General features: G+C 45.7%; 1 protein-coding gene across 4 annotated transcripts in view; it reads left to right on the forward strand.

Annotated features, from left to right (window-relative positions):
• Nucleotides 1-24,436, forward strand: part of STARD8 (StAR related lipid transfer domain containing 8) — a 170,164-nt gene that overhangs the window by 120,288 nt on the left and 25,440 nt on the right. For all 4 annotated transcript variants that reach the window (XM_061598408.1, XM_061598407.1, XM_061598406.1 and 1 more), the window contains 3 exons: nt 4,506-4,577; nt 14,263-14,344; nt 21,678-21,741. In XM_061598408.1, the coding sequence (XP_061454392.1) occupies nt 4,506-4,577; nt 14,263-14,344; nt 21,678-21,741 (218 nt within the window). The remainder of the gene's footprint in view (nt 1-4,505; nt 4,578-14,262; nt 14,345-21,677; nt 21,742-24,436) is intronic.

Consider the following 24,436-nt stretch of genomic DNA (forward strand, 5'->3'; position numbering starts at 1 on the left):
TATGGGGAGCAGGAGCCTTGCTCTGGGAGAGATGGTACATCTGTATCTAACTTTCGCTCCAGAGATGACTCCACAGAAACAACATATTCCGTGTGGTCAGCAGGTTTAGTCTCTGACAGAACTGATTCAGTGTCACCCTGGCTTTGGGTCTCCAAGGCATCCTCAGCAGCTTTGGCCTTTTGACCTCTAGTGACTATATAAATTCTTTCACCTGCTCCCCAAATAATTGGCTCATCATGTAAAAGCCTGTTGTGAATTGTCTGCAAGGCACTTAGACAGTAAAGTTGTTTGCCTCCATAGTAATCTTGATGCTACATCCACATATACTGTAGTCCCCAGTGATATTTGGATCAGTTTCAGCTGATGCAGTCTGATGATGTGGACAAGGTGCTTGCAATGATGTCTTCTCGACCCTTGCCCCTCTTGGCTCATTAAAGCTTGCTGAGGGGGTTTGACAAGTAGATCCAGGATGTGGCCAATGGATCTTTGTGGGAAGCAGTGGTCCCAGCCACCTTGAAAGAGGCAGTGATTTGACCCTAGACCCATTAGTTGTGACAACTGCTGCCCCATCGCAAATACCCCCTTTTTAGAAAAGGTGATATAGAAGATTGTGGCGCAACAATCACAAGTAACCTTGGATTAAACAGATTGTCTTGACCCATTCCAGTCTGGGTTCAGGCCTGTTATGAGACTGAATTGGCCTTGGTTACCCTGATGGATGACCTTTATTAGGAGGACGGGAGTGCAACCTTGATATTCTTACTTGATCTCTCAGTGATGTTTGATACCATTGACCATGGTGTCGTTCGGAGTCGACTTGGAGAAATGCATATCAGTTTTTTTTACAACCACTTTTTTACAGTGGTTCCAATCCTATCTCCGGGGTCAGTTTTGGAGAATAGCATTGGGTGATTGCCTTTCGATCCCCTGGAAGTTGTGCTGTGGGGTGCCTCAGGATACCATCTTGTCCCCAGTGCTGATTAACATCTACAGTAGGGCCCCGCTTTACAGTGTTCCGCTTTAAGGCGTTCCGCTGATGCGGCGGCTTTCATTTTCCATTTTAAAGGGTTTTTTCCCCTTTTGCGATGTTTTGCGCTGTTTTCGCATCATTTTCGTGCGATGCGGCCCATTAAAGTCAATGGGGTTCCACTTTACAGCATTTTCTGCTTTACGGCGGGGGTCCAGAATGGAACCCGCTGTATAAGCGAGGCCCTACTGTATATGAAGCTTGGGGAGAGGTGTCATCAGTATCTGATAATACTTTGCTGAATTGGGGGAGACTGGACTGGTGCCTGGAGTCAGTGGTGGGCTGGATGAAGGCCAACAAACTGAGTCTGAATCCTAGCAAGATGGAAGCACTGTGGGTATGTGGCTCCCAAGTCTGGTTAATTGATTACCTGCCTGCTTTGGATGGGGTTGTTTGTTGTTGTTATGTGCCTTCAAGTCAATTACGACTTATGGCGACCCTATGAATCAGTGACCTCCAATAACATCTGTTGTGAGCCACCCTGTTCAGATCTTGTAAGTTCAGGCCTGTGGCTTCCTTTATGGAATCAATCCATATCTTGTTTGGCCTTCCTCTTTTTCCCTTCTGTTTTTCCCGGCATGGTTGTCTTTTCTAGTGAATCATGTCTTCTCATGATGTGTCCAAAGTATGATAACCTCAGTTTCATCATTTTAACTTCTAGTGATGATTCTGGTTTAATTTGGATTTTGCGGTCCATGGTATTTGCAAAGCTCTCCTCCAACACCACATGTCAAATGAGTTGATTTTTCTCTTATCTGCTTTTTTCACTGTCCAACTTTCACATCCATACATAGAGATCGGGAATACCATGATCTGAATTATCCTGACTTTGGTGTTCAGTGATACAGAATGGGGTTGTACTCCCTCTGAAAGAGCAGGATCTGTCTTTGTTGCTAGAGGCCCAGGTGACCTCTGTGGCTAGGAATGCCTTTTACCAGCTTTAGCTGGTAAGAGAGCTGCAGCTGTTTCCACACTGGGATAGTCTGACCATTGTCCTCCATGCAATCCAGGCTGGATTACTGTAATGTACTCTATATGGAGCTGCTGTTGAGGTTGGTCCAGAAGCTGCAGCTGGTGCAAAATGTGGTGGTACAAGTGCTCACTGGGGCAGGACATGTTACCCTGCTACTGAAATAATTGCACTAGCTGCCAATTAGCTACTGGGCTAAGTTCAAGGTGCTGGTTTCAGTGTATGAAGCCCTATACAACCTGGGACCAGGATACCTGAAAGATTGTCTCACGGCTTACATACCCAGTCGATCACTGTGCTCTGGAGGTGAGGCTCTTTTGCAGATACTGTCTTATCAGGAAGTCCGTTCTGGACAACACAGGAAGTAGATCTTTAGTATTGTGGTACCTACCCTTTGGAATTCCTCCCCTTAAATATTGGGCAGGCACCATTTCTGTTTTCAGTGCATACTGAAGATCTTCCTCTTTCAATAAGCCTTTTAAGTAGATGCTTTATCTCAGTCTGCATCTGTATTGCAATTGTTTTAAAGATATTTTTTAAAGATGTTTTGTTTTCAAGATTTTTTTAAAAGTTTCTCTGTGTGTGTTTTGTCATTGTTTGCCACTCTGTGCTTCCTTTGGGAGGAAGGGCAGGAAATAAATTTAATAAAAAAATAACAGTTCATATATGTAAATTGTTGCCATTCACTCCTATAATGAAGAGTCAACCGGTGTGGACTTACCTGCCTTTTACCACTGACACTGGATGGCCCAGTCTTCACTAACAGAGATGAGCAGGGGCTACAGTGTACCTCTATGTGCAGAGCTGAAATAAACACCTTATGCCTTGTAAAATTCACATGTGTAATATGTGCATTTTAGTAGTGGTATAATAATCTTGGGATTTTAAACACACATTGGGCATGCTTTAGTTTGTTCTGGACAAGAACACTGCCCTGGAAGTAACTAGCAGTTCACATTTATATGGCTGTTGAAGCATGAGCAGTGTATATTTTAAACAAAGAACATCCCAAATTCTTCTCTTCCTGAGCCTTGTGTCCATCTAAGTGCAGCGACCTTCAGCTGTGTTTTCCTCACTTTTAAAAGTAAAACACAATGTAACAGTTGGGGTTTATGGGGTAAAACAATTATGTGGTTCTATCTCTAGCAGAGTAAAAATGGCAAAAATGGAATGAGCAGTACATCAGCCCTACCTCCATACTCACACGGTCTAGCAGAATAAAGCAAACTCACTATCTCTGGTAAAGTATATAAAATTAGATTACTCATAACCTTCATGTATACAGCGGTACAGGCACAGCTTAGGAAATCAGAAAGAAAAAATCTAAGTTATTTCAGTCCACAGTTTAGCTTCTGGGAAACAGCCTGACCCCTGCACATGTGGTAATGGAGGATTCAAAAAGGCAGCAGAGCAAGGAGGAGGAGGAAGGGGAGAGGAGACAGACAAACCAACCAACCAACCAGAAACTACAGCACAGCAAACTATAGAGTTTCCCTTCTCCCTTAACTGTACTAAACCTGCCCCCTAGTGGAAGCATGCAAGATTGCCTGTTCCCAATAGTAAAGTGCACTTTTTCTTCCATAACATTTGCAAATATTGTGGATGAACTCTTAGGGATAGTCTCACTATGTGAACATTTGATAATTTAGAGAAGGGAAGGTGGGGTATGAGGGTATGACAGCCAAACTAAAGAATACATTTATTACGTATTTATTAGTATGGAAGTATATCATGCCCTTCCTAAAGGAGCCCAAGGAAGAAAATTAAGTAAGTGATTTATATTTAACATACTTTTCCTCCTTTTAAATAACAGCCATAGGGAAGAGGCAATCAGGATCCAAACCATGCAGTGTGAAAAGCAGAGTTTAACCTTCCCCTCTCTACTCTGGCCCCAGCAGAAGTAACTCCTTTAAGTATTTATTTGCCCTGAGAGGAAAACATCACAATCCAGACAAAGAGCAGGTAGCCGGGGGAGATTTTGTTTGCCGCGGCAAAGGGTTAACTGTGCTCTCCGCATGAAAAAAATATTTTCATATTAAATGCCATTACACATTTACAGTAGGGCCCCGCTTTTCGGCGTTCCGCTAATACATCGGCTTTCAGTTAGAGTAAGGCCCCACTCATACGGCGCTTGTTCTGCTTTTACAGCGTTTTTCGGGCATCGAGCACCATTCCATCGAATGAGTTCTGCTTTTCGGCAGGTTTTGCTTTTAGGCGGGGGTCTGGAACATAACCTGCCATATGAGTGGGGCCCTGCTGTACTTTATTCTGTAGGTTAGCCCTGAGTCTCATTCCAAAATGCTGGAGTAAATTGAACAAGGAGACCCTTCAGGACACTCTCAGCTTCACAGACCAGAGGGATCTCTATTATGGTGTTTATTTCTGCACTGCCCTCCCATTGTTTGGTAGTAAATGCCTTTGCCAGGTGCAAACTTTGCAGGTTATTTGTTTTTGCCTGAGACGCTAATGCCTGCAGCTCCTCAGATCTGCTAATTTGCTTTGTTGCAGAAACTGAAGCTAAGAAAGCGTGTGACTGGCTGCGAGCCGCTGGATTTCCTCAGTATGCCCAGCTCTATAAAGGTAAGCAAGCAGAATTAGTTGCATTTCCTCTGGGATGACTGAGGAAACAGAAAGGGGATGCCCAGCCCTGTTCACTGGCATGCTGCTCCAAGTTTCTAGAGTTGCTGCAGACTGATTCAGAGTCTTGCATGATGGGCAGTGGTTTCCACCCACTCTTTGTAAGAAGAACTAGTGTTCAAATTACAGGAGGGTTGATGGGCCAGGGGCCCCCTTGAGATGCCCCCTTAGCTACTGTTGTAGAAGGTTCCTCCCAGTAATATTCAACCCAGCCTCCCTGTCTTGATCTCTGTGACTATGTGACTGGCTAGTCTTCAGTTCTGCATTGCTTTGTTTACTCAATATCCACCCTTATTAGGTCCTCAGGTAGGGCCCCCCTCCAGCTAGCTATCTCCCCCCCTGCTCCTTGCACATACCACTCCCACTGTATAGGTGTGTGGGTGTTATGTGCCTTCCAGTCGATTACACCTTATGGCGACCCTATGAATCAGCAACCTCCAGTAGCTTCTGTTGTAAACCATCCTGTTGAGATCTTGTAGGTTCAGGTCCACTGGGTAGGTACTACCTCCTATTAATCAGTGTCTCCCAGCTTCACTAAGGGTAGAGACGCACTTACTGTTATGCCTGTTCCAGTGCGTCTCCACCTCTTTCTGAAAATGGGGTCACACAATACTAGTCCAACGCTGCCCCATTTATTTATTTATTTATTTATTTATTTATTTATTTATTTCATTTATAACCCACTCTTCAGCCAGAAAGGCTCTCAGAGTGGCTTACATACAGTCAGTTAGTACAAGGCAGTCGCTTCCTGCAGGCTTACAATCTAAAAAACACAACACAAGGGGAAAGGGGCAGGGAGGGAAGAGAAAAAATGAAACTCAGGCACCCATTCTTAAATAGTAGTTCTTGTAATGACCAGCAGTCATAGAAACAGTTCAGCTGGTCTTTCAGCAGAGCTGATGAAAGGAGCTCTGCTTCCCATCTCTTCTACTGAGGCCTTGTGATGGAACAGTTGCTGCCATTGGGGTTCATCCGTAACAGTGTCAACTTTGACAGTGGCAGAGACAATGAAGGGAGGGGAGGAAGGAGAACTGCAAAAGCTGGAAAGGGATGAATTATGCTTTGTTCTGCAGTCTGGTCAGATCAGCTCGAGTGCATGTTTTTTTTTTAAATTCAGTTTCAGACAGATTTTGCAACTGATTGGTAGATCAACCCATTGCTTCTCCAGGTGTGGCTACAAGCTTTGCTCAGACAGTGATTGGCTCAACACTTTACTGTAGGCAATCCTGAAGGATCTGAAGTCAGCAGTGGGGAAGGGAGGTGAGTCTAGCCGAGGGGAGATTCGCTTCAAAACACAGCCAGAAAAGCAATTCTTGCTGCTTTTGAAGCAACTAGTGACCTCCCTGATAACTGAGACAGAGAGATCCCAGAGATCCTTGGCTTCAAAGTGAGGACAATCATGAATTCTAGCAAGGAAATGAACAGGAGTGCGTTTGCCATGTGTGTGTTTTGGGGTGGCAGGGGGTCTGATTCAAATGGCCATCAGGACCTTCCCAGAGCAGGGGCTGGATTCTGTCTCTGTGGGCTGGAGGGAGCAGAACCTCTGCTGCAGAAGAAATGCTTAAGCTAAGAACAGCCCCCTGAAATCTCTCTTCTCGCTTTAAGGGGGTGGCAGGAGGGCTGCATCCTGCCCAGAACAAGATGGGCCCAGCTGTGAAATGCTCTTGGTCACCGAGGGGAGAGAGGCTGGTGCAGTAATCTCACTGTTCATGGTGTGTGAGAGGGGGTTGAGTAGTGACAGGATGAGTCCACTGAGCACCACTCATACCCATCCTAGAACTCAGTGCACATTTCTTCTCAGAGTCCTGCTTTGATTTAGGGGTGGCATAGGGTGACAGTGACCCTCCGTGGCGCAGAGTGGTAAGTGGTGGTAATGCAGCCGAAGCTCTGCTCACAGCCGGAGTTCGATTCCAACGGAAGGAGGGAGTCGAATCTCCGGTAAAAGGGGTCGAGGTCCACTCAGCCTTCCATCCATCCGTGGTCGGTAAAATGAGCACCCAGCATATGCTGGGGGGTAAAAAAGGCCGGGGAAGGAACTGGCAATCCCACCCCATATATATGGTCTGCCTAGTAAACGTGGCAAGATGTCACCCTAAGAGTCGGAAATGACTCGCACTGTAAGTGTGGGGACACCTTTACCTTTACCTTTACCTTTAGGGTGACAGTGTATTTCCCTTTCTGGACTCCCACATCTCACAAACATAGTGGGAACAAGGCAGAAGGGAGCAGGTTTGGGTGACTGTTAACAGGCACCAAAAATAAAACTCAGGAGAACATAGACTAAGAGCCAAGCTACAAGTGTGGCCAGTGGGAATATCCCTCCAAGAGCAAGAAGCACCTTGGGCCATGGGGGGCGGGGGAGGGCAGGGGAAAACCCCAGCAAGGAGGAATTGGCTTTTAAAAAAAATCTATTTGCTGCAGTTCTAGTCTCGCCCATTCCGTGAATGGCCAGGGGTTTTTTAAGTGTATATTGATTGCCTACACATGATTAAGGTTGAGGATAATTTGTCCTCAATTCTCCCTTTTCATTGTAGGGGAAGCTTTTGGGGACCAGTCAGAGGGGCTAAAATTGTTGGGCAAAAGGTGAGCTTTGTGGATTTCATTAAGGTCCTTCTGCCTTCCCCCATAATTTTAGCACAACTCAATTATCCATATGGCTGACTTCCACAGTGCCTCTGCCCTAATTTCAAGGTGGAACAGTTACAAGATTCTAGCATATGCATGCATATCCATATGTTTACATTTCTGTATCATGCATTATGTTGCATGTGTGCTAAGGGAGCTTACTTGAATCCTGGCATGTGCATGGCATTGCCAGGCTTAAGAACATAAAAGCCCTGCTGGGTGAATCCAAAGGCCCAGCTGGTTCAGCATCTTTGTCTACAAAGTTTAACTCTGCAGTGTGTAAAGAGGTACTCCCTTGTGTCTGGCCCGAATCTCCCACCCTTCAGATTTGTTGGATGACCCCCCAAGTTCTAGTATTATGGGGGTATACTTTCTCCTATTACAATAGTTATTGTGTAGAAATAGAAGAGGACAACAAAAGGGGAAGAACAAGAGCCCTGTTCCAAAAGATTAGAGAAATGAAAGGGAAATTTAAACCAAGAGTAGGGATGCTGAATAATCAACAGGGGTACACACTGACTGACCGAGATGAAATAAAAGGAAGGTGGAAGCAATACACTAAAGAACTCCATAAAAGAGATGCCAGGATGACAGATTCATTCATGGAGGAACCGTATGATGAAGAACCCGAACGTGAGGTGAAAACTGCTCTTAAAATACTTCGAAGAAACAAATCACCAGGAACAGATGGCATACCAATAGAGTTGCTACAAGCTACTGAGACTGAATCTGTCCACATTTTGACAAAACTTTGTCAACAAATATGGAAAACGAAACAATGACCCACAGACTCGAAACGTTCAATATACATCCCAACTCCAAAGAAAAGGGACCCCAGGGAATGCAGTAATTTTTGAACTATTGACTTAATATCCCATGCAAGTAAAGTAATGCTCAAGATTCTACAACAAAGGCTCTTACCGTATATGGCGTGAGAAATGCCAGACGTTCAAGCTGGATTTAGAAAAGGAAGAAGCACCAGAGATCATATTGCAAACATACATTGGATAATGGAACGGACCAAGGAATTTCAGAAGGAAATCCCCCTGTGCTTTATAGATTACAGCAAAGCCTTTGACTGTGCAGATCATGAAAAACTATGGAATGCTTTAAAAGAAATGGGGGTGCCACAGCATCCGATTGTCCTGATGCACAACCTATACTCTGGATAAGAGGCTACTGTAAGAACAGAATATGGAGAAAACGATTGGTTCCCCATTGGAAAGGGTGTGAGACAGGGGTGTATTTTATCACCCTATTTGTTTAATCTGTACGCAGAACATATCATACGGAAAGCGGGATTGGACCAAGATGAAGGTGTGAAAATTAGAGGGAGAAATATCAATATTTTAAGATATGCAGACGATACCATACTACTAGCAGAAACCAGTAATGATTTAAAACACATGCTGATGAAAGTTAGACAGCACAAAAGCAGGACTACAGGTGAACATCAAGAAGACTAAAGTAATGACTACAGAAGATTGATGTAACTTTACAGTTGACAATGAGGACATTGAACTTGTCAAGGATTATCAATACCTCGACACAGTCATTAACCAAAATGGAGACAATAGTCAAGAAATCAGAAGAAGGCTGGGACTGGGGAGGACAGCTATGAGAGAACTAGAAAAGGTCCTCAAATGCAAAGATGTATCACTGAACACTAAAGTCAGGATCATTCAGACCATGGTATTTCCGATCTCTATGTATGGATGTGAAAGTTGGACAGTGAAAAAAGTGGATAAGAGAAAAATCAACTCATTTGACATGTGGTGTCATTGGTTCCATTGTCGTATGGCTCTAACAGTTAGGAAGTTTTTCCTGATGTCCAGTCGAAATCTGGCTTCCTGCAACTTGAGCCCGTTATTCTGTGTCCTGTACTCTGGGACGATCGAGAAGAGATCCCGGCCCTCCTCTATGTGACAATCTTTCATGTACTTGAAGAGTGCCATCATATCTCCCCTCAGTCTCCTCTTCTCCAGGCTAAACATGCCCAGTTCTTTCAGTCTCTCAAAGGGCTTTGTTTCCAATCCCCTGATCATCCTCGTTGCCCTCCTCTGAACCTGCTCCAGTTTGTCTCCATCTGTCTTGGAGTGTGGTGCCCAGAACTCGACGCAGTACTCAAGATGAGGCCTAACCAGTGCCGAATAGGGAGGAACCAATACTTCATGCAATTTGGAAAGTATACTTCTGTAAATGTAGCCTAAAATAGCATTTGCCTTTTTTGCAGCCACATCACCCTGTTTACTCATATTTAGCTTATGATCAACAACAATCCCAAGAGCCTTCTTACATGTCGCATTGCTGAGCTAAGTATCCCCCATCTTATAACTGTGCATTTGGTCTGGGAAAAATCTGATTTTTTAAAAAAAAGCTCTGTTGCCAATTACTCCATCTGGAAGCAGTCTTTGTTTCTTGTGCACGTATCTCTTGTATTTTCATCATTTCTCCAAGGAGCTCAAAGGCCAGTTGCTAAACTCTAGGGGGATTTTGCTACTAAGGAAAACATCCACCTTGAGAAAGCTCTGGGGAACCTGCCCTTGCTCTCAGCTGTTTTGCATCCCTGAACCTTTCCCCCTCAAGTAGTCCTCTTGCCAGAGATTTCACTGAATTCCTGGCCAGGCCCTGATAGACACTGGCTAGAGTAGATGACGGATGGAGGTAATGTGGGCACATGGACTGCGGTTGCTGGAGCTTCAGAACTGGTGTGGTTCTCTGCACATCTTCCTTCGATGGGGAATCCCTTTTCTTCCCCAACTCTTCTGGGGCATGGCCTCTCTATCTAGACAAAATATCTACTGGCTTAATGTACCTATCAGTGGAGTGGCTTTAGCCCAGAAAGGAGAGAAGCCAAGTGACTGAGACTTGCCTCATATTTCCAGGGATGGGGATAATTCAGCCCCTATCCTCTGGTCATCTCCTTAACCATCTCCTTTGGCTCCTCTAAGTTCTTAATGTGTTGTCACCACATGCTCAAACTCATCTTCCCAGCCATAAGAGGAAGGGAATTGCTTAAAGAAAGGAAAAGGCCAGCCTTGTGAAGCTAAAGCTTTCAGTCCTCTGTACACTTACTTGGGAGTAACCCGCATTAAATTCAGTGGGGCTTACTTCTGAATAAACAGAATAAAGATTGTGCTATAAATGTTGTAGCCAATTCTAAATACTGTGTTCTCACATAACTGCATCAGACACACACCCCTGCCCATATCTTTTATTCTTCTTGTGGTATATACTTTGCAAAGCAGACCTTGCAAAGCTCTGATTCTCTAGGCTAGCTTTGTTTCCCATCAAAACATGGTGGAGACCATCATTATCCCAGACAGTGAAGAATGAATGAAAGCCCGAGCCCTGCCTCGCTTGAGGAAAGGGGAGATGGGAAAAGGACAACGGGAGGAAGCGCTTGGAGCAAACAACAGCCAACTATTGTGCAGGTCAGACACTGTCACTCCCCCCCCCCAAAAAAAAAACTCATCGGCAGAAAGCAAGGCTGGCTGATGTCTCTCTTTGTGAGGGTGTTTGGCTTCTGTTTTGTTTTAGGGGGAAATGTCCTTGGTATTTGAAGTGGAAGGCTGTTTTAGGGATGCATGCATTCTCAATGGCATTTCATGTAGCCTCCTGACAATATCAAGCTTTATTTATTTTTATTGCATTTATATACTGCCCCATAGCCAAAGCTCTCTGGGCGGTTTACAACAATTTTTCTTCCTATATAATACTTTATCTTTCTATATAATATTTTTCTAAATGTTACGCTCTCCATGAATGTTTCTGTGCAAGTGTGTGCCTGCGCAGAAATATTCACAAGTAGAGTGACGCTACTAGGTGAGGCAGGACAGCGACAAGTGGCCGCAAGGTGCTGGCTTGCAGTGGTGACAGCAGCGTGCGAGAGGGGCAGAGGTGGTGGCTGTGGTGGCACACGAGGTGTTTGGTTGTGGCTGCCGTGGAACAAGGCAGGACATCAAGTAGTGATGGGTGTCCTACCTGGTCCCACTCCTCTCCAATGCCTCGTATTGCTCCCCGTGTTTTCAAACTCTTGCTGCTACGTGAAGGGCTAGAATTGTGCTGTAATTTGTTAAACACTGGGGGCTCACCAACCCTGCCTGCTGTTGCCAGCATTCCTCCCTCCTTTCCTTGGCCCACACACCGTGTCCTAATACCTTGCACTCCGCCTGTTGCCACAGGCCTTAGCAAAATCTACAGCTCTGTGCAAATTGTGGACGGAGGGTGAGGATGCAGTCCTAGGTGCACTTATTTGGGAGTGAGCTCTGTTGAATTCTGTAGAATGTAACTTCTGAATAAACATGTATAGAGTTGGCTTGCAGATTGTGCTGGCATACTTGATATAAATGTGTGTGAATATGTAGGAGTGTGCTTTTGATGCAGAGTACATTTGGGCCTGGCTCACATCAGACTCTTCGTCTCCTGCGAGCAGCTCCAGCTGTCCTTGAGAAAACAGTTGCTTTGACTTCCTTTGGGTCATGGCAGACAGGTTTCTCCCCTCTTTCTCACACACATGATGTATTTTTTACTTCAGTGGAATTTGTTGTCATAAGAGGCACTGATGGCCACACAAACATGACAGCAGGAATTCCAGGAAGAGCCCCATCATTGTCTCTGTTAACAAGGTTTACATATTTTTGCAGTGCTTCAGAAATCTTTTTGACCAGAGATGATAATGGGGCGAAAGATTTGAAAGTCTATGTATCCTAGACAATAATGCCTCTTAAAAGTGTTGGCCATCTCCATACCTTAATAGCCCCCATCACACGAGTAAGATGTGAAGGGGTATCGTTTACAGACATGGATTGCCCCTGTGGCCACCCTGGCACACATGTCCCCCACCATCCATGCTGAGCTGGGGGGGGTGTCTGTGTGCGTTGTCACTTCACATGAGTGTGATGTGTAAATCCATGGTGGTTTGATCCTGACAGGCCACTGCCATCAGGTTCCTTACCTCCCGCATCCATCACCTGGCAGCAGCCATTCCATCAGACTGCGGCAGAGGGAGACTCCCACAGGCCCGTCCCACTGACTGCTGAGAGACCAGCTCTATTTGGCTTCTCCTCGCCTCCAAGCTGGTCACTGCAAGGACTTTGTAATGTTAAGCACTGGTGCAGTTTGCTTGTTTTCATTTTCCCTCCTCATCCTGTTTTCCTTTTCTGTTGTTTGTTGCAACTTTGAAGGCAAGGGTTGTCTCTTTTTTTGCTGTTTGCATGTAAACTGGTCTGGGATCCTTTCGACTGAAAAGCAGGGTAAAAATGTTTAAAAATCAATCAAAGCAATCTGAATTATTGATTTAAATCACCAAGAAAAAATATCAGTTTAAATGTTTGCGTTATGTCTTGTTTTTCTATTTTGAAATCCTGGGCAAACTATAAAAAATAGGACATGTAGGGGTTTTTGTACAAGATAAAAACATAATCTAAAAAATTTACTCCTGCAGCACTCCAGAATTATATTTGCTTAGAGACAAGAGACAGATTTCTGTCTGGCTCCCTTTGTATACATGCAGGAGTGTTTAACTGTTTTTACTGTTTATTATACAGCCACAGTCATGTTCTGCAATGTTAAATTGAAAATACCCCCATGCCATTCTGATGCTTCCCATAAGCTCATTTCAAAACAAAACCTTACAAAACTTATAGTCCTGAACTTAGAAATGCTTGCTTAACAACACTCTCAGTTTTCACGGTGATATACAAAACAGTCAAAGAGAATAGAGAGTTCAAAGTCTAAAAAGAGAGAAAAAAACCCAGAGCCCCTTTGGACTTTTTTCTGTCAGAGTTCTCATAATCTGTTGAAATTCATTAAACATCAGCCATGTTCACAGAGTACCTGTAATCCTATAATTGACCTTGCCCCATACTCTGACCTCCATCTTGTGCAGTTTCAAAGTTTAAAAAATGCCTGGCTGTTTTTTAATTAATTTATGAAATTTAACATTGAAGTCTATTATTACGTCAGGCATGCTCAGTAAGAACCAACTGTCAATGTTCTAAAAGCCAGACTCACAGCTGCTTGGTTTGACTAGTCAGGAGGCTACACCCATGCCAGACCTTGATTTCACTTGAGACAGTCATGGCTTCCCCCAAAGAATCCTGGAAGTGTAGTTTGTGAAGGGGACTGAGAGGAGACTCCTATTCCCCTGATAACCCAAATTGTGTTTGCATTTTGACAAATTTGTAGGGCAGTACAATATCTCAGAGAGGAGGTCAGGTCTCCTGCTCCCCTGGTACATTCACTATAGCTGCCCAATTTCCCTGCTTTTTAAAGTTTGATAGAAATATGTGTGGGCTATAGGTACATTCTTAAACCGCAAGGTTTTTTGCGTATTAGTGAATAATTTTCATGTTCTGTTAACCATCTAGAGCAGCCTTTCCCAAACTTTGGGTCCCCAGATGTTGCTGGACTACAACTCCCATCAGCCCCAGCTAGCAAGGCCAATGGTCAGGAATCATGGGAACTGTAGTCCAGCAACATTTGGGAACCAAGGTTGGGAAAAGCTGATCTAGAGGTCTTTACATTCAAGTGGTATATAATTTTTGTTAAATAGATAAATAAAAATATGGAAGCACTACTTGAACCAGCCTTCAAAATTTCAGCATATGTTGCTCTCATTTTTTTACATCTGTCTTTTTCAGTATTAAGGGCTAGAAACCTGCTTTGTATAAAATGGAAAGTAAGATTTAGAGGATATCGAATACTAATTTCTAAATTTGAGAGATATGATCACAGAATTGCAGATATAAGCTCAGCCTTATAGAAAATGGGAGTGGGGTGGTGAATCCACTTTTTGCTGGAACCAGGAAGTTAGTATAGAGGGGGTATATAGCACTGCAGCAGAATAATGGCATCCCTTCCACCACCCCCACCAGCTCTCTCTCTCTCTCTCTCTCTCTCTCTCTCTCTCTCTCTCTCTCTCTCTCTCTCTCTCTCTATATATATATATATATATCAGTAGCCCGACCTCTAACTCTTCTTTCCTCCTTTTTGTCCTTAGAATCACTGTTCCCTCTCGATATCACCTCTGTGAAGAAGGACCACAGCTTTTTGGACCAGGATTCCCTCAAATCCCTTTGCAGGTTTTTAAAAAAATCACTATTGTCAAATGATTGATATAGAAGGAAACTGGTAAATGTTTTTAGGAGCAGAGGGTTGTGTTGCAGATGACAGCTCACCCAGGGTCAGGTGATGTGAAGGACTAATTTTTCCTTGTCCTATAAAGCAAGTGGCTTTGAACCAGGCTGTTTCCAAACAGGCAAAGTGAGGCAGATGGGGAGGTGGGGAGGATAGAGCTGTGGGCAGCTTGCTGTCCTTGGGTCTGGTGTAAGACAATGCCCCATTGCAAGAGTTGGAGCTGGACGGGCAGACCCACACTTCCTGGGCCTCTAAAGTGGCTAAATCTGGACTGGGGCCTGAGTCTTGGACAATTTCTCACTTAGGCTGCTCTTGGGATGGAGGCTTTGACAAACCTCTGTCAATCTTACTCGGGGTAGACAGCCTCTGGTGTGGGAGCCTCAGTGGTTGGCCCACCGGCCATCTAGAGTAAGCCATGCCCACCTTTCTTGCACCTGCCATCATGTATGACATCAAGCACAGTGAACTTTAAGCCGCGGCTGAAATGAAGAAGTCTTGGGAGTGTGTTCAAAGTGCGCCCCGAGTCTTCCTTTGAATCGCTGGCTCAGGCTGCAGCTGCACATGTGCAGGAATCATCTGACGTCATTGTGACATCAGGCGATCTGACAGGTGGCTCTGACTACATGTCAAAACGGCCCCTGGTCAGATCTCTGACCCCCCCCTTGTCTTCCCCCTGTGGTCTCATTACCTCCCTGTTTCCGTGGACCCATGTGTCGATTTAAGTGGTCAGTGTTTGGTGATGCTGTATGTCGCCTCCTCCTCCATGATCATCAGCATTGTCGATTCATCTTTTTAAAGGGTATGGCATGGCCAAGAGTGATCAGCCTCCTTCAGAAATCTCTTGTGCCTTGCAAACAGAAACTCTGTGCTATCTTGGCCCTCCTTTTTCAAAATTTCCACTGGGTGGGAAAGAGCATTGTTGCATGCTTTCGACCTGTGTCCTGCTACCCTGAGTGGATCCCAGGGGAGAGACTGTTTTGAGGAGACCTCATAGGACCTTTCCGCAGGACTTTAGGCGGGAAGTGGCACTTTGAAAAGGACCCAAATAATGCGCTGCTGGATCAGGCCAAAGTCCTGCTCAGCACAGCACTGCTGCAGGCTTTCAGGAAGGGAGAGGCCTTTCCCAGAACTGCTCATCAAGTTCCAGCCAGGAGGGCACAGAGCAGGGCCAATGAGAGGCATGGATATGGCCTGAGGAGAGTCCTGCTGGGGCACGTTCAGTCCCTGGGTCTGAGATTCCCCAGTGCTGATGCACTCAGCCACCGAGCTGTGGCCCTTAAGGAGACAGCCAGACCCATCATCTTAAAATGGACTAAGGATAGTCCATTGTTATTCTGGCTCCTCACTCAGCTGATCACACTGCTCTTGCACCCAGAAATCTAGAAGGCAGCTGGTATATCTTAATTCCACCCTCCTGGTCTAGCCAGTTTTTGCCACGCACACTAGGCTGGTGTGCTTATCCAGCATCAAGCCCTGACTTGCAGAGGCCTTACTACTTACTGACCTGGGATTGAGTAGCTCATTTTGAGACCTGGGGTGCTGCTCTGAAGCAACCTGGAACCCATTGGCTGGAAGGCGGATCAGTTCTCAGCTGTCTGCTCTCTCGCCCATAACCGCTGTGCTATCACATTCTCGTTTCACTACTATATCCCCCCCTGCCAACCGCACATGTAATGGTGGCACCCAACACACCATCAAAATGCATATTGCCCCACGCCCAAACATTCCATCACAGAGCACCTTCTATTAAATCCTCCTAACAGCACAGGGGACAGTCATAAAAATACAAGCTATGTGCAATCCCTGCCAGGGACTTTGAGAGGGACTTTGGAAGACCAGACCACTTGGTCTTCACTTAACATCCACCTGCCTCTATACTCAGCTGCACCCCATTATGAGATTGAGAAGGTCCCCCTCCCTGTGACCCAAGTACACTTGAAGAAGCTGCGGCAGACGCTGGTTCTAAAAGGCTCCCCAGCCCCTCCAGACACGTTGCTTAGAGCAGCAGAGATGGGTTTTCTTTTTATCCCTGTGTACAGACTTGATGATTAACCATCACTTGTGATAGCCATAGTTTGTTGCTTAAACCTAGCTTACAATCCTACCCCATACGGGACAGCTATGGTTGAGGTTTAGCTTACTGAGCTAAGTCCTGTCTCCAGAGTGTGTGTTTAGGGAGGTACCTTTGAGACCAGCTTGTGAACAAAAAGGATAAAAGGGCGGGGAAGTGACCTTCACTGTGGTTTGCAAGTTGCAGCTTTCAGACCCTGCTTCTGTGTCCTGGCCATTTGTAGCCAGCCTTTAACTCCAATGGCTATGGCATTCCGATGTGTAATGCTTAACCATGGATAAAAGAAGCAAGGCCCGGTTAAGTGTTTGGCCTGCATGTGGTCTGCTGGGCAGGTCAGGGTGAGGGCGAGTGAGACTTGCCTCCGCCTATGGATTCTAGGGAGAAATTATTAGGGGCCACCTGTCATGATTGTGATTGTATTGTGAGCTTCCTGGGGTTCTCCAGCTGGCCATGGGGAAAGATGGAATGTGGGAATAGGCTGATCTTGAGTCCGGTCCAGTCAGGCATGTTTTCTGCAGGGATGTGGCATAATATGCCTGATTTTGAACTCCCTTCCAATTGGTTTGAGTTGTCTTCCTTTGTTAACCTGGTGAAGGTGCTCAGGAGTGCCATTCGAGCAAGCAAGCTTTTCCAGGGGCTTTGAGACAAGCACACAAGGGATAGCATGCCTAGCAGGTGGGAGGTCTTACCAAGGGCAGCTTTCCAAAGTCATGTTATAATCCTTGGAGCATGAAAGGCAGTGTGGAGTCAGCTAGCTGTTAGTCATGATGGCTATATGGCTTTCAGACACAATGTACCACTGAGTGCTAGGGTTTTTTTTGGGGGGGGGGACATTGGTGGAGGGCTGTTGCCTTCATGCCCTGTCTGTGGACTTTCTGGAGGCATTTGGTTGACTTCTGTGTGAAGCAAGACTCTGGACTCAGTAGGCCTTTGGTCTGACATATGGGGGCTCTATTGATGTTATGTTTTCTGGGGCAGACAGGGAATTGTATTCCCCCTCAATACGAGAAGTCTCAATTCACTTGTACAGAGCAGGAAAAAGAGGGCTTCACTTGGCACAACTGGGGGAAAAGGGAGGCTGTTTGACTTTTCTCCAGAAGGGTGACGGTCCGGATGCATCTCTGTCATTCCAGTGGCATGTGCTGGCTTAGAGCCACCATTCTTTTCTCCCTAAACTCTATTGGTTGCTCTCCTAAAATATGTCCCTCCCACACTTTCCCCCCCCCTCACATCAGCATAGGGTCTTTTGGGGACTAAAGCCCCGTCCGTCTGCTGTACAATTCATAGCAACCTGCTAAACTGAACCAGCTGTAGGCATCTCCCTGTCAGGATATTGGCACATCCTTTTGAACAAATGGAAATTTCGAGGAGAACTTGGTGAAACATTTGAGGAATGGTAAGGGAAGCAAAAATAGTTTTAATAAGTTATGAGGCCAGAAGAATTTCTCAGTGTGTATTCTCCACATCCTTAGCTTGAAGTTAAAGATAACCTAAGGATTAAGAACATTGGTCTTATACCAAGTCAGTCATTGGGCCATGCAGTGCAGCACTGCCTGTGCCAGAGGTAGTCAACGTGGTACCCTCTAGATTTTGAGGCTACAGCTCTCATCAGCCCCAGCCAGCAAGACCAATAGCCAAGAATAATAGGATCTGTAGTCCACAACTTCTGGAGGGCACCGCTTTGGCTACCCCTGGTCTGTACTGATTGGCAGGATCCCAGGATTTCACAGGAGCCTTCTCCAGCCCTGCCTGGTCAGGGACTGGACCTCCATCCTTCTGTACGCAACGCATGTGCTCTGGTCCCACCCAGTGGAGGAAGCAGCCTTATCCCAAGTCAGACCATTGATCTTTCTGGCTCAGTGTTGTCTGTGCCGACTGGAAGTGGCTCTCCAGAGTTTCAGACAGGAGTTTTCCTGTTCATACCTAGAGATGCTGAGGATTAAACATGGGGCCTTTTGCATACAAAGCTTTACCGGCTTTACCACTGAGCTCCATTCCTTCCCAGTTCTGTGCTGGCTATTGAAATTCTGTACCAGGTGGATTCTACAACATGAGTCCATTCCATTCTGTTGTGGTCATGGAGAGAAGTGTCAAGAGCAGTGCTGAGCACTAACGACACCCCCTGCCCTGGCCATCTACCTCAGCCACCCCTCTCAGGGCTGACGTTTCTTGCACTTTCAAGCCTCTTGTGACCCTTTGCCAGCAAACGTGAGCATTGGCTGCACCCTGAAATCCAACCGGGCCGTGTGCTTTCTGAAGGGTTAGCTCCAGAAACATCTGGTAGTGGGAGCAAAGGGGCAGGCAGGGAATTCTGGGATATTGGCTGGGGTGGGCAAAGATAGCGGCCCAGGAGGAGAAGGCCCAACGTATGGTAGAGTCATGGTTGCTTTCTGCCTCAGTGGGGGATAACCCATGAGAGGGGTCAGCCTTGTTTGGAGGCAGTGCCAATGGTGAATGCCCAGCTGCATCTGAGGGTCACGTGAGGCTTCCTCCCCAAAACTGAATCCCAGAAAAGCTAGAATTGTTGCAGGATTCGGGCAGTAGAACCGAGCACCTGCTATTGTGCCATTATTTCTCCTTGCGCATCGTGCCATGACTGAGCAAAAGGTCCAAATGTGGCTGTAGATCAGTTAACAGATGCAAGCAAGCCATACAGGGCTACTGGAGTGGGGATACTTCACACCCCTAACCACTGGGATCAAAGTCACAGGGACCAGAATCAATATTTTAGGCACTAGCCTACTTGGGGATTTCCAGCAGGGAGGTCAACATTTTTGGGACGGTGTATGGCAACAGGCATCCAGTTTGTCTGGGTCGCAGCTGTTGCAAGTGCCAAGAATTGTGTGTCCACCTCCTCTGTCTGCTCTGACTGGCAGTGGGAGGGTCTCAGGCAGAGAGGGTCTTTCCTGTCCGCTGCTAACTGACCCTTTCAACTTGAGATGCCAGGGGTTGAAAGTGGCACCTGCTGCTTGCAAAGTGTGTGCTCTGCCCCTGAACTGTGGCCCCACCCTGGGCAGGACCCAGGGGAAGGGCGTATATAAATCAAATAATAAATAAATAAATAGATTTGGGTGGCTTCTTCCGCACCTCTGAGGTGAACATTCTAGGAATCGGTGTGGCCTTGATGGAGCCCCACAGTGACTTAATCAAACTCGTTCTAAGGATTTAACATCCCACAGGGGATTTTCTTCTTTTTGCCTCCCTGCTTGCCCCTTGTTTCCACATGGATTTTATTGGCTGTTAGAAATTACCCAGAGTCCCAGCAAAAACAAGGAAGTGAATGGGAGACGCTCCTGTCAGCTGAGTGTCAAAGGGGCTTCAGTCAGCTGCTCTGGTCAGGTGTCTTCCACAGGAGCAAAGACCAAGACAAAATCCAGCACATCCTCACCTTTTGCAATCTTTGCACCTGTCATTAAGCCACTGCTTTAAGGACACAGTTAATTCTTCTTTCCTTGTGTTTCCTTCTACGCCTCCTGTGTCGTCATACTGTTTTTTCCACCCCTTCTTCATATTTATTTTAGAAATCAAGTTTTTCTCCCCAGATGCCACTTGCAGACAAGCTGGAGCTGTACTGCAGTCACTCCTATTCAGGGTTAGACAAATGTACGGACAGCTCTGTCAATGGCTCTTAGCCATAACAAGTGGGATATGCTGCAAAATGTTGCAGTGTGGAATTCTGGTCAAGGCTCCAGCCAGCTATACCCTTTTCCAGAATACTTCATTGCCCCTCCATCTTTTTCCATTGCCCCTCCCAGCTCTTCATTGTATTTTGGGGGGAGTTTCCCCCCTCAGGTCTTTTTTTCCTCCTAAAGACCTCCCTTTTGTACTTCTGCAAACCTTGGGGTTCTCCTAAGCCTTTTGATTCTTCCCTGTTGTATTTGGATGGGGCCATTTTGGCAACATAAGGACCCATACATTAGCTTTAAAAAAAGAGGTAACCTCTTGGTTTTTGTGTTGTTTATCACTAGTTTTTTTTAGTTATCCTTATTTTATTTTGTACTTTGTACTTTGGTTTGAAATATGTATGTGGAAGACTCCTACTCCTACTACATCCACATAAAGCATTCTTTTCACAAGATGCACATAACACTTAGAATGGGTGTACAAGAGTCCAACGCCTTCATATTCCAAAACATAACAAAATGCTCCCCCTCTGAATAGATTTATTATCAACTGGTCGATCTTTTTAAATGTTATGATGACTGGTGGTGGTGGAGGTGCTACGCCTGTTTGGTTCGGCCTTCCCTGATCTGCTGCTATTCTCTGTTGTCCTTTTATTATTGCCAACATTATTTTATTGTTGTTCTGTGTCTATTTTAATTTTAACTATGCAGCTTTTGAGCTCTGCCAAAAAGTGGCCTTTAATTTTAACATATAAATAAAACAGGATGTGTGTTCATCTTTTTTGGGGAGGGGCTGATTTCAGAAGCCAAATGGCCTGGACTCCTAACTTACCTTCCAGGCCTGTAACCCTTCAGCTTTCTAGGAGGGATAGATGAGAACTGCTGCGACTCAGGACTAAAGCACACTCGGGCACAATGCTTTAAGCTACTTGTCGGCTGACCCCAAACTCCAGGATCCTTTTTAAGGGATGGGAGGAAGGAGGCAAGCACTTCTCTGGACTTGGGCAGCCGTTGCTGACATGAGATGAAAGTGCTTGGTGGGTCACTGGCATGTTTGAGCAGCTTGCAGCTTCTTGCAGGAGCTGCCAAGGCACACTTGGGCCATCTTCTTGTTGGAGCGGAGAGCCCTCCACTGGCCTGAGGCTGTGAGCACGCTAGTTGTCAGCAGCAAAACGCTTCCATTGGCCACGCCTGGAGGGGACGGGTTGATCTGCCAATCAGTTGCAAAATCTCTTTGAAGCTGAATTAAAACACACACAAGCACACACTCAAGCTGCTCCCACCAGGTTTTACAGTACAAAGGGGCAGGGTTTGACTAGCATCGTGTGCCCCCAATTTCAGAAAAGAGAGGTGGAGACGCACTGGAACCGGCAGGACAGGGAGTATTTTTCTACCCTGAGTCTATATCCCCTGAGGCAGCCCAGGAGGGCATGTGGAGCCATGTGTGGTCACTTGATCCCCAGCTGTTTGTGTGACAAATGCCAGTGACCTAAATCCAGAGCTGCTTGTTTTTAAATAGCGCAGCCAATTGCAGCTGCGCCAGAATGGGGAAGCGAGACAAAAGCCTCTCATGTTTGCTTTCAGGAGGCTCATGACCCTGAACTTGTGCAGCTCGATGAAGCTGGAGGTCCACTTTCAGCAGAAACAGGTAAGTTACGGCCCTTTGAGGAGAAAACTGGGATGGGCTCAAATGAATTGGACCAGGATCCCACAAACAGGCCCAGCCCAGTGGGAAGCACATGCTGGTCAACTGTGAAAGATCTGCCCCGTCTCCCCCCCCCTTTGTCCTCAGTAGTTTTGCAGCCCCCATGAGCTTCCCCGCCGAGAGTCCCTCCCAGATTCCCTTGCCTACTTGTGCCTTCCCTGCCAGCCGCACACCCTTCTGTCCCAAGGCCCTGCATGAACTTTCCAGGGGGCATCACTTAGGGAGAGCGGGGATGGGGGAGTAGTAGTCCCCTTATGTTTCAGATCCCATGCTATTCCTCAGACACCTCTGTGACTGGCCAAGTTGCTAGTTGATCCAGTTCTCACATAACAATGAGCCAAACCATGGCTTAGCATGAATGAGCGAGCCCGTCGTTTCTCGGAGAGAAAACTGCAGCCACTTTGCTGCTCCTCCAGTTCTGCTGCTGCCACACTGCTAAGAGCTAAGTCATGGGTTAGCTTGGTGTTACATCTGCACATGGACTCATGGTTTGTCTGAGTGAGACAAACCACAAACATGTGCTCATGTTCCTGTGATCATCCTTGCTGCTGCATTCTAGACTAAAGCTTCCAGAGTGTCCTTTGGCTCTTTTTAATGCCTACCCATTGACTCCTCAGCCCTCCTTGTTTCTTGCCTTTCTTCTCCCTGTCACCCTGCCCCTCTTAAAGTCAACATAACACAGAGCTCCTGGTGTTGTGTTTTTCTCCCATCCAAACAGACGTTTCTCTTCCCTCATAGGACCAGTTTTCCATCATTCTATTGCTGGTAGAATATTTGTGAGCACCATGCTTTCCTGGCACTTTAGCTGATGGTAACGATGGGTGCACCGTGGTAACATAAGGAGCTGGTAACATAAGGGTTGTGGTAACAATAACATCCATTACACACACACAGAGTATGGAAAGGATTTTAATGAAGGAAATAATTAGAAATCGAACTCCTATAAAATTCCTTGGAGGATAAGATAAAAAAGAACCTATGAAGAGCCCTGAAGCTAGATAAAACCACAGGCCCATCGAGTCCAGCATCTTTTCTCACGGTGGCCAACCAGATATGCCCCAGTGGGAAACCTGGAAGGTGGACCTGAGTGCAAACGCTCATGCTCCCCAGCAAGTGGCATTCAGAGGCTTTCAGGGTCTGCCATCTGGGCCACCTTCAGATGCCACCAGACAAACATACATGCTGGCTGCTTTACAGCATGTGAGTATTTCCTTGAGCAAATTCAGGCAGGATAGATTAATGAGGAAATTAATCTCAAAGGAGGTTTGTGGGCATAGAGGAACCAGGCTGGGGCATGACTTATTTGCACATCTGGAACAATGAAACACTGCTCATACTGCTAAATTAGGGAGTGTTTTACATATGCATACAACACCTTTGCATAATTAGTTGAATAATAATTTTTAAATGTATATGCTACTTTAGCAACAAAAGTCATTCAGGGTAATAACAATAAAACAAATTATTTTGCAACTAAGTGAACAGCATGAAAACAACCCCATTTGGTTGTTCTTGTGCAGTGAGGGGAGAGGAGGGATGTGCTTGCTGGGCCCACTTGCCCCCTTGGAGTCCTGCCCCCCCCCCCACATACACACATTGGAAGGCAAAAGGCTGCTTTACTGCTGTAGGCTCCCCGTGGGGTTTAGAAGCCTGCCTAGAGAATGGTGGGGCTGGGCAATGGAGAGGCAACAAAGGTGACAAGGAAGCACATCCCCTCTCTCCTCTTTCACTTGAGGTTTTGAATGCCTGCACAGGCATATCAAATATCGAACCAATAAAATGCAGCCAATAGTTTATGGAGCAGGGGGAGAAAAACAGAAAGCGTAGGTGCCTAACGCTGTTAAAAAGTCACATCTTTTAAAACAAGCTATCTGAAACTTTTTTGGGGTAGAGCCTGCAAAGGAAAAAAATTCCATTGTGACATCCCTGCAAAGGTGAGTTTCAGGAATTTGCCAATGGTCCTTCTTGCGAGTAAGGGCTCCTCAGCAAGGCCTTCTGAGATTATTGTTGCATTTGGGGGAGCAGCTACACTGTAGAGCTTTCAATGTGACCACCAGGACCTTAAAGTGAACCTTGAAAACATATTATGTTTACTCGGACACTTGATGTTAAGAAGTTGGAAATCTGGACTGAATCAGTTGAAACATATTTTGCTTGAGGTGCTTTGGAAAACTGTGGCATTAAATCTGGGGTGGTCATTTCACTCATGCAAGGCATTGCATGTTGTGTCAGTTTTGAATATGACTAAGCAACACATAACCACCTGGAACAGAATCGACCATTGTACATTTTGAGCAGTATTGAAATAGTATTGCTCAGTAAATACAACAAAGGCCTAATGCAGAATATAAGATAAAATGAAGTCCAGAGGTAATATTCAGAATAATATGTAACACTTGAGGACCCGAACGACATCCAATACAAAGCCAGTATCCATTTTGTATTGTTGCATATAAACTATAAGAAGTTGGAAAAATCACATCCACATCCCGCATTCTTAACTTATTCTTCTCTAAATGATGGTATCATATGTTCTGTAAAACCAAACATAAGTTTGAATGAAAATCCCCAGCAGACATCAATAATTTTCCCTTTCTAAGAGTTTCTGAAGTTAACTCTTGAATGGGTGCTGGTGATG

Source organism: Rhineura floridana, chromosome 16, assembly GCF_030035675.1.
Source record: "Rhineura floridana isolate rRhiFlo1 chromosome 16, rRhiFlo1.hap2, whole genome shotgun sequence".
NCBI lineage: Eukaryota > Metazoa > Chordata > Lepidosauria > Squamata > Rhineuridae > Rhineura > Rhineura floridana.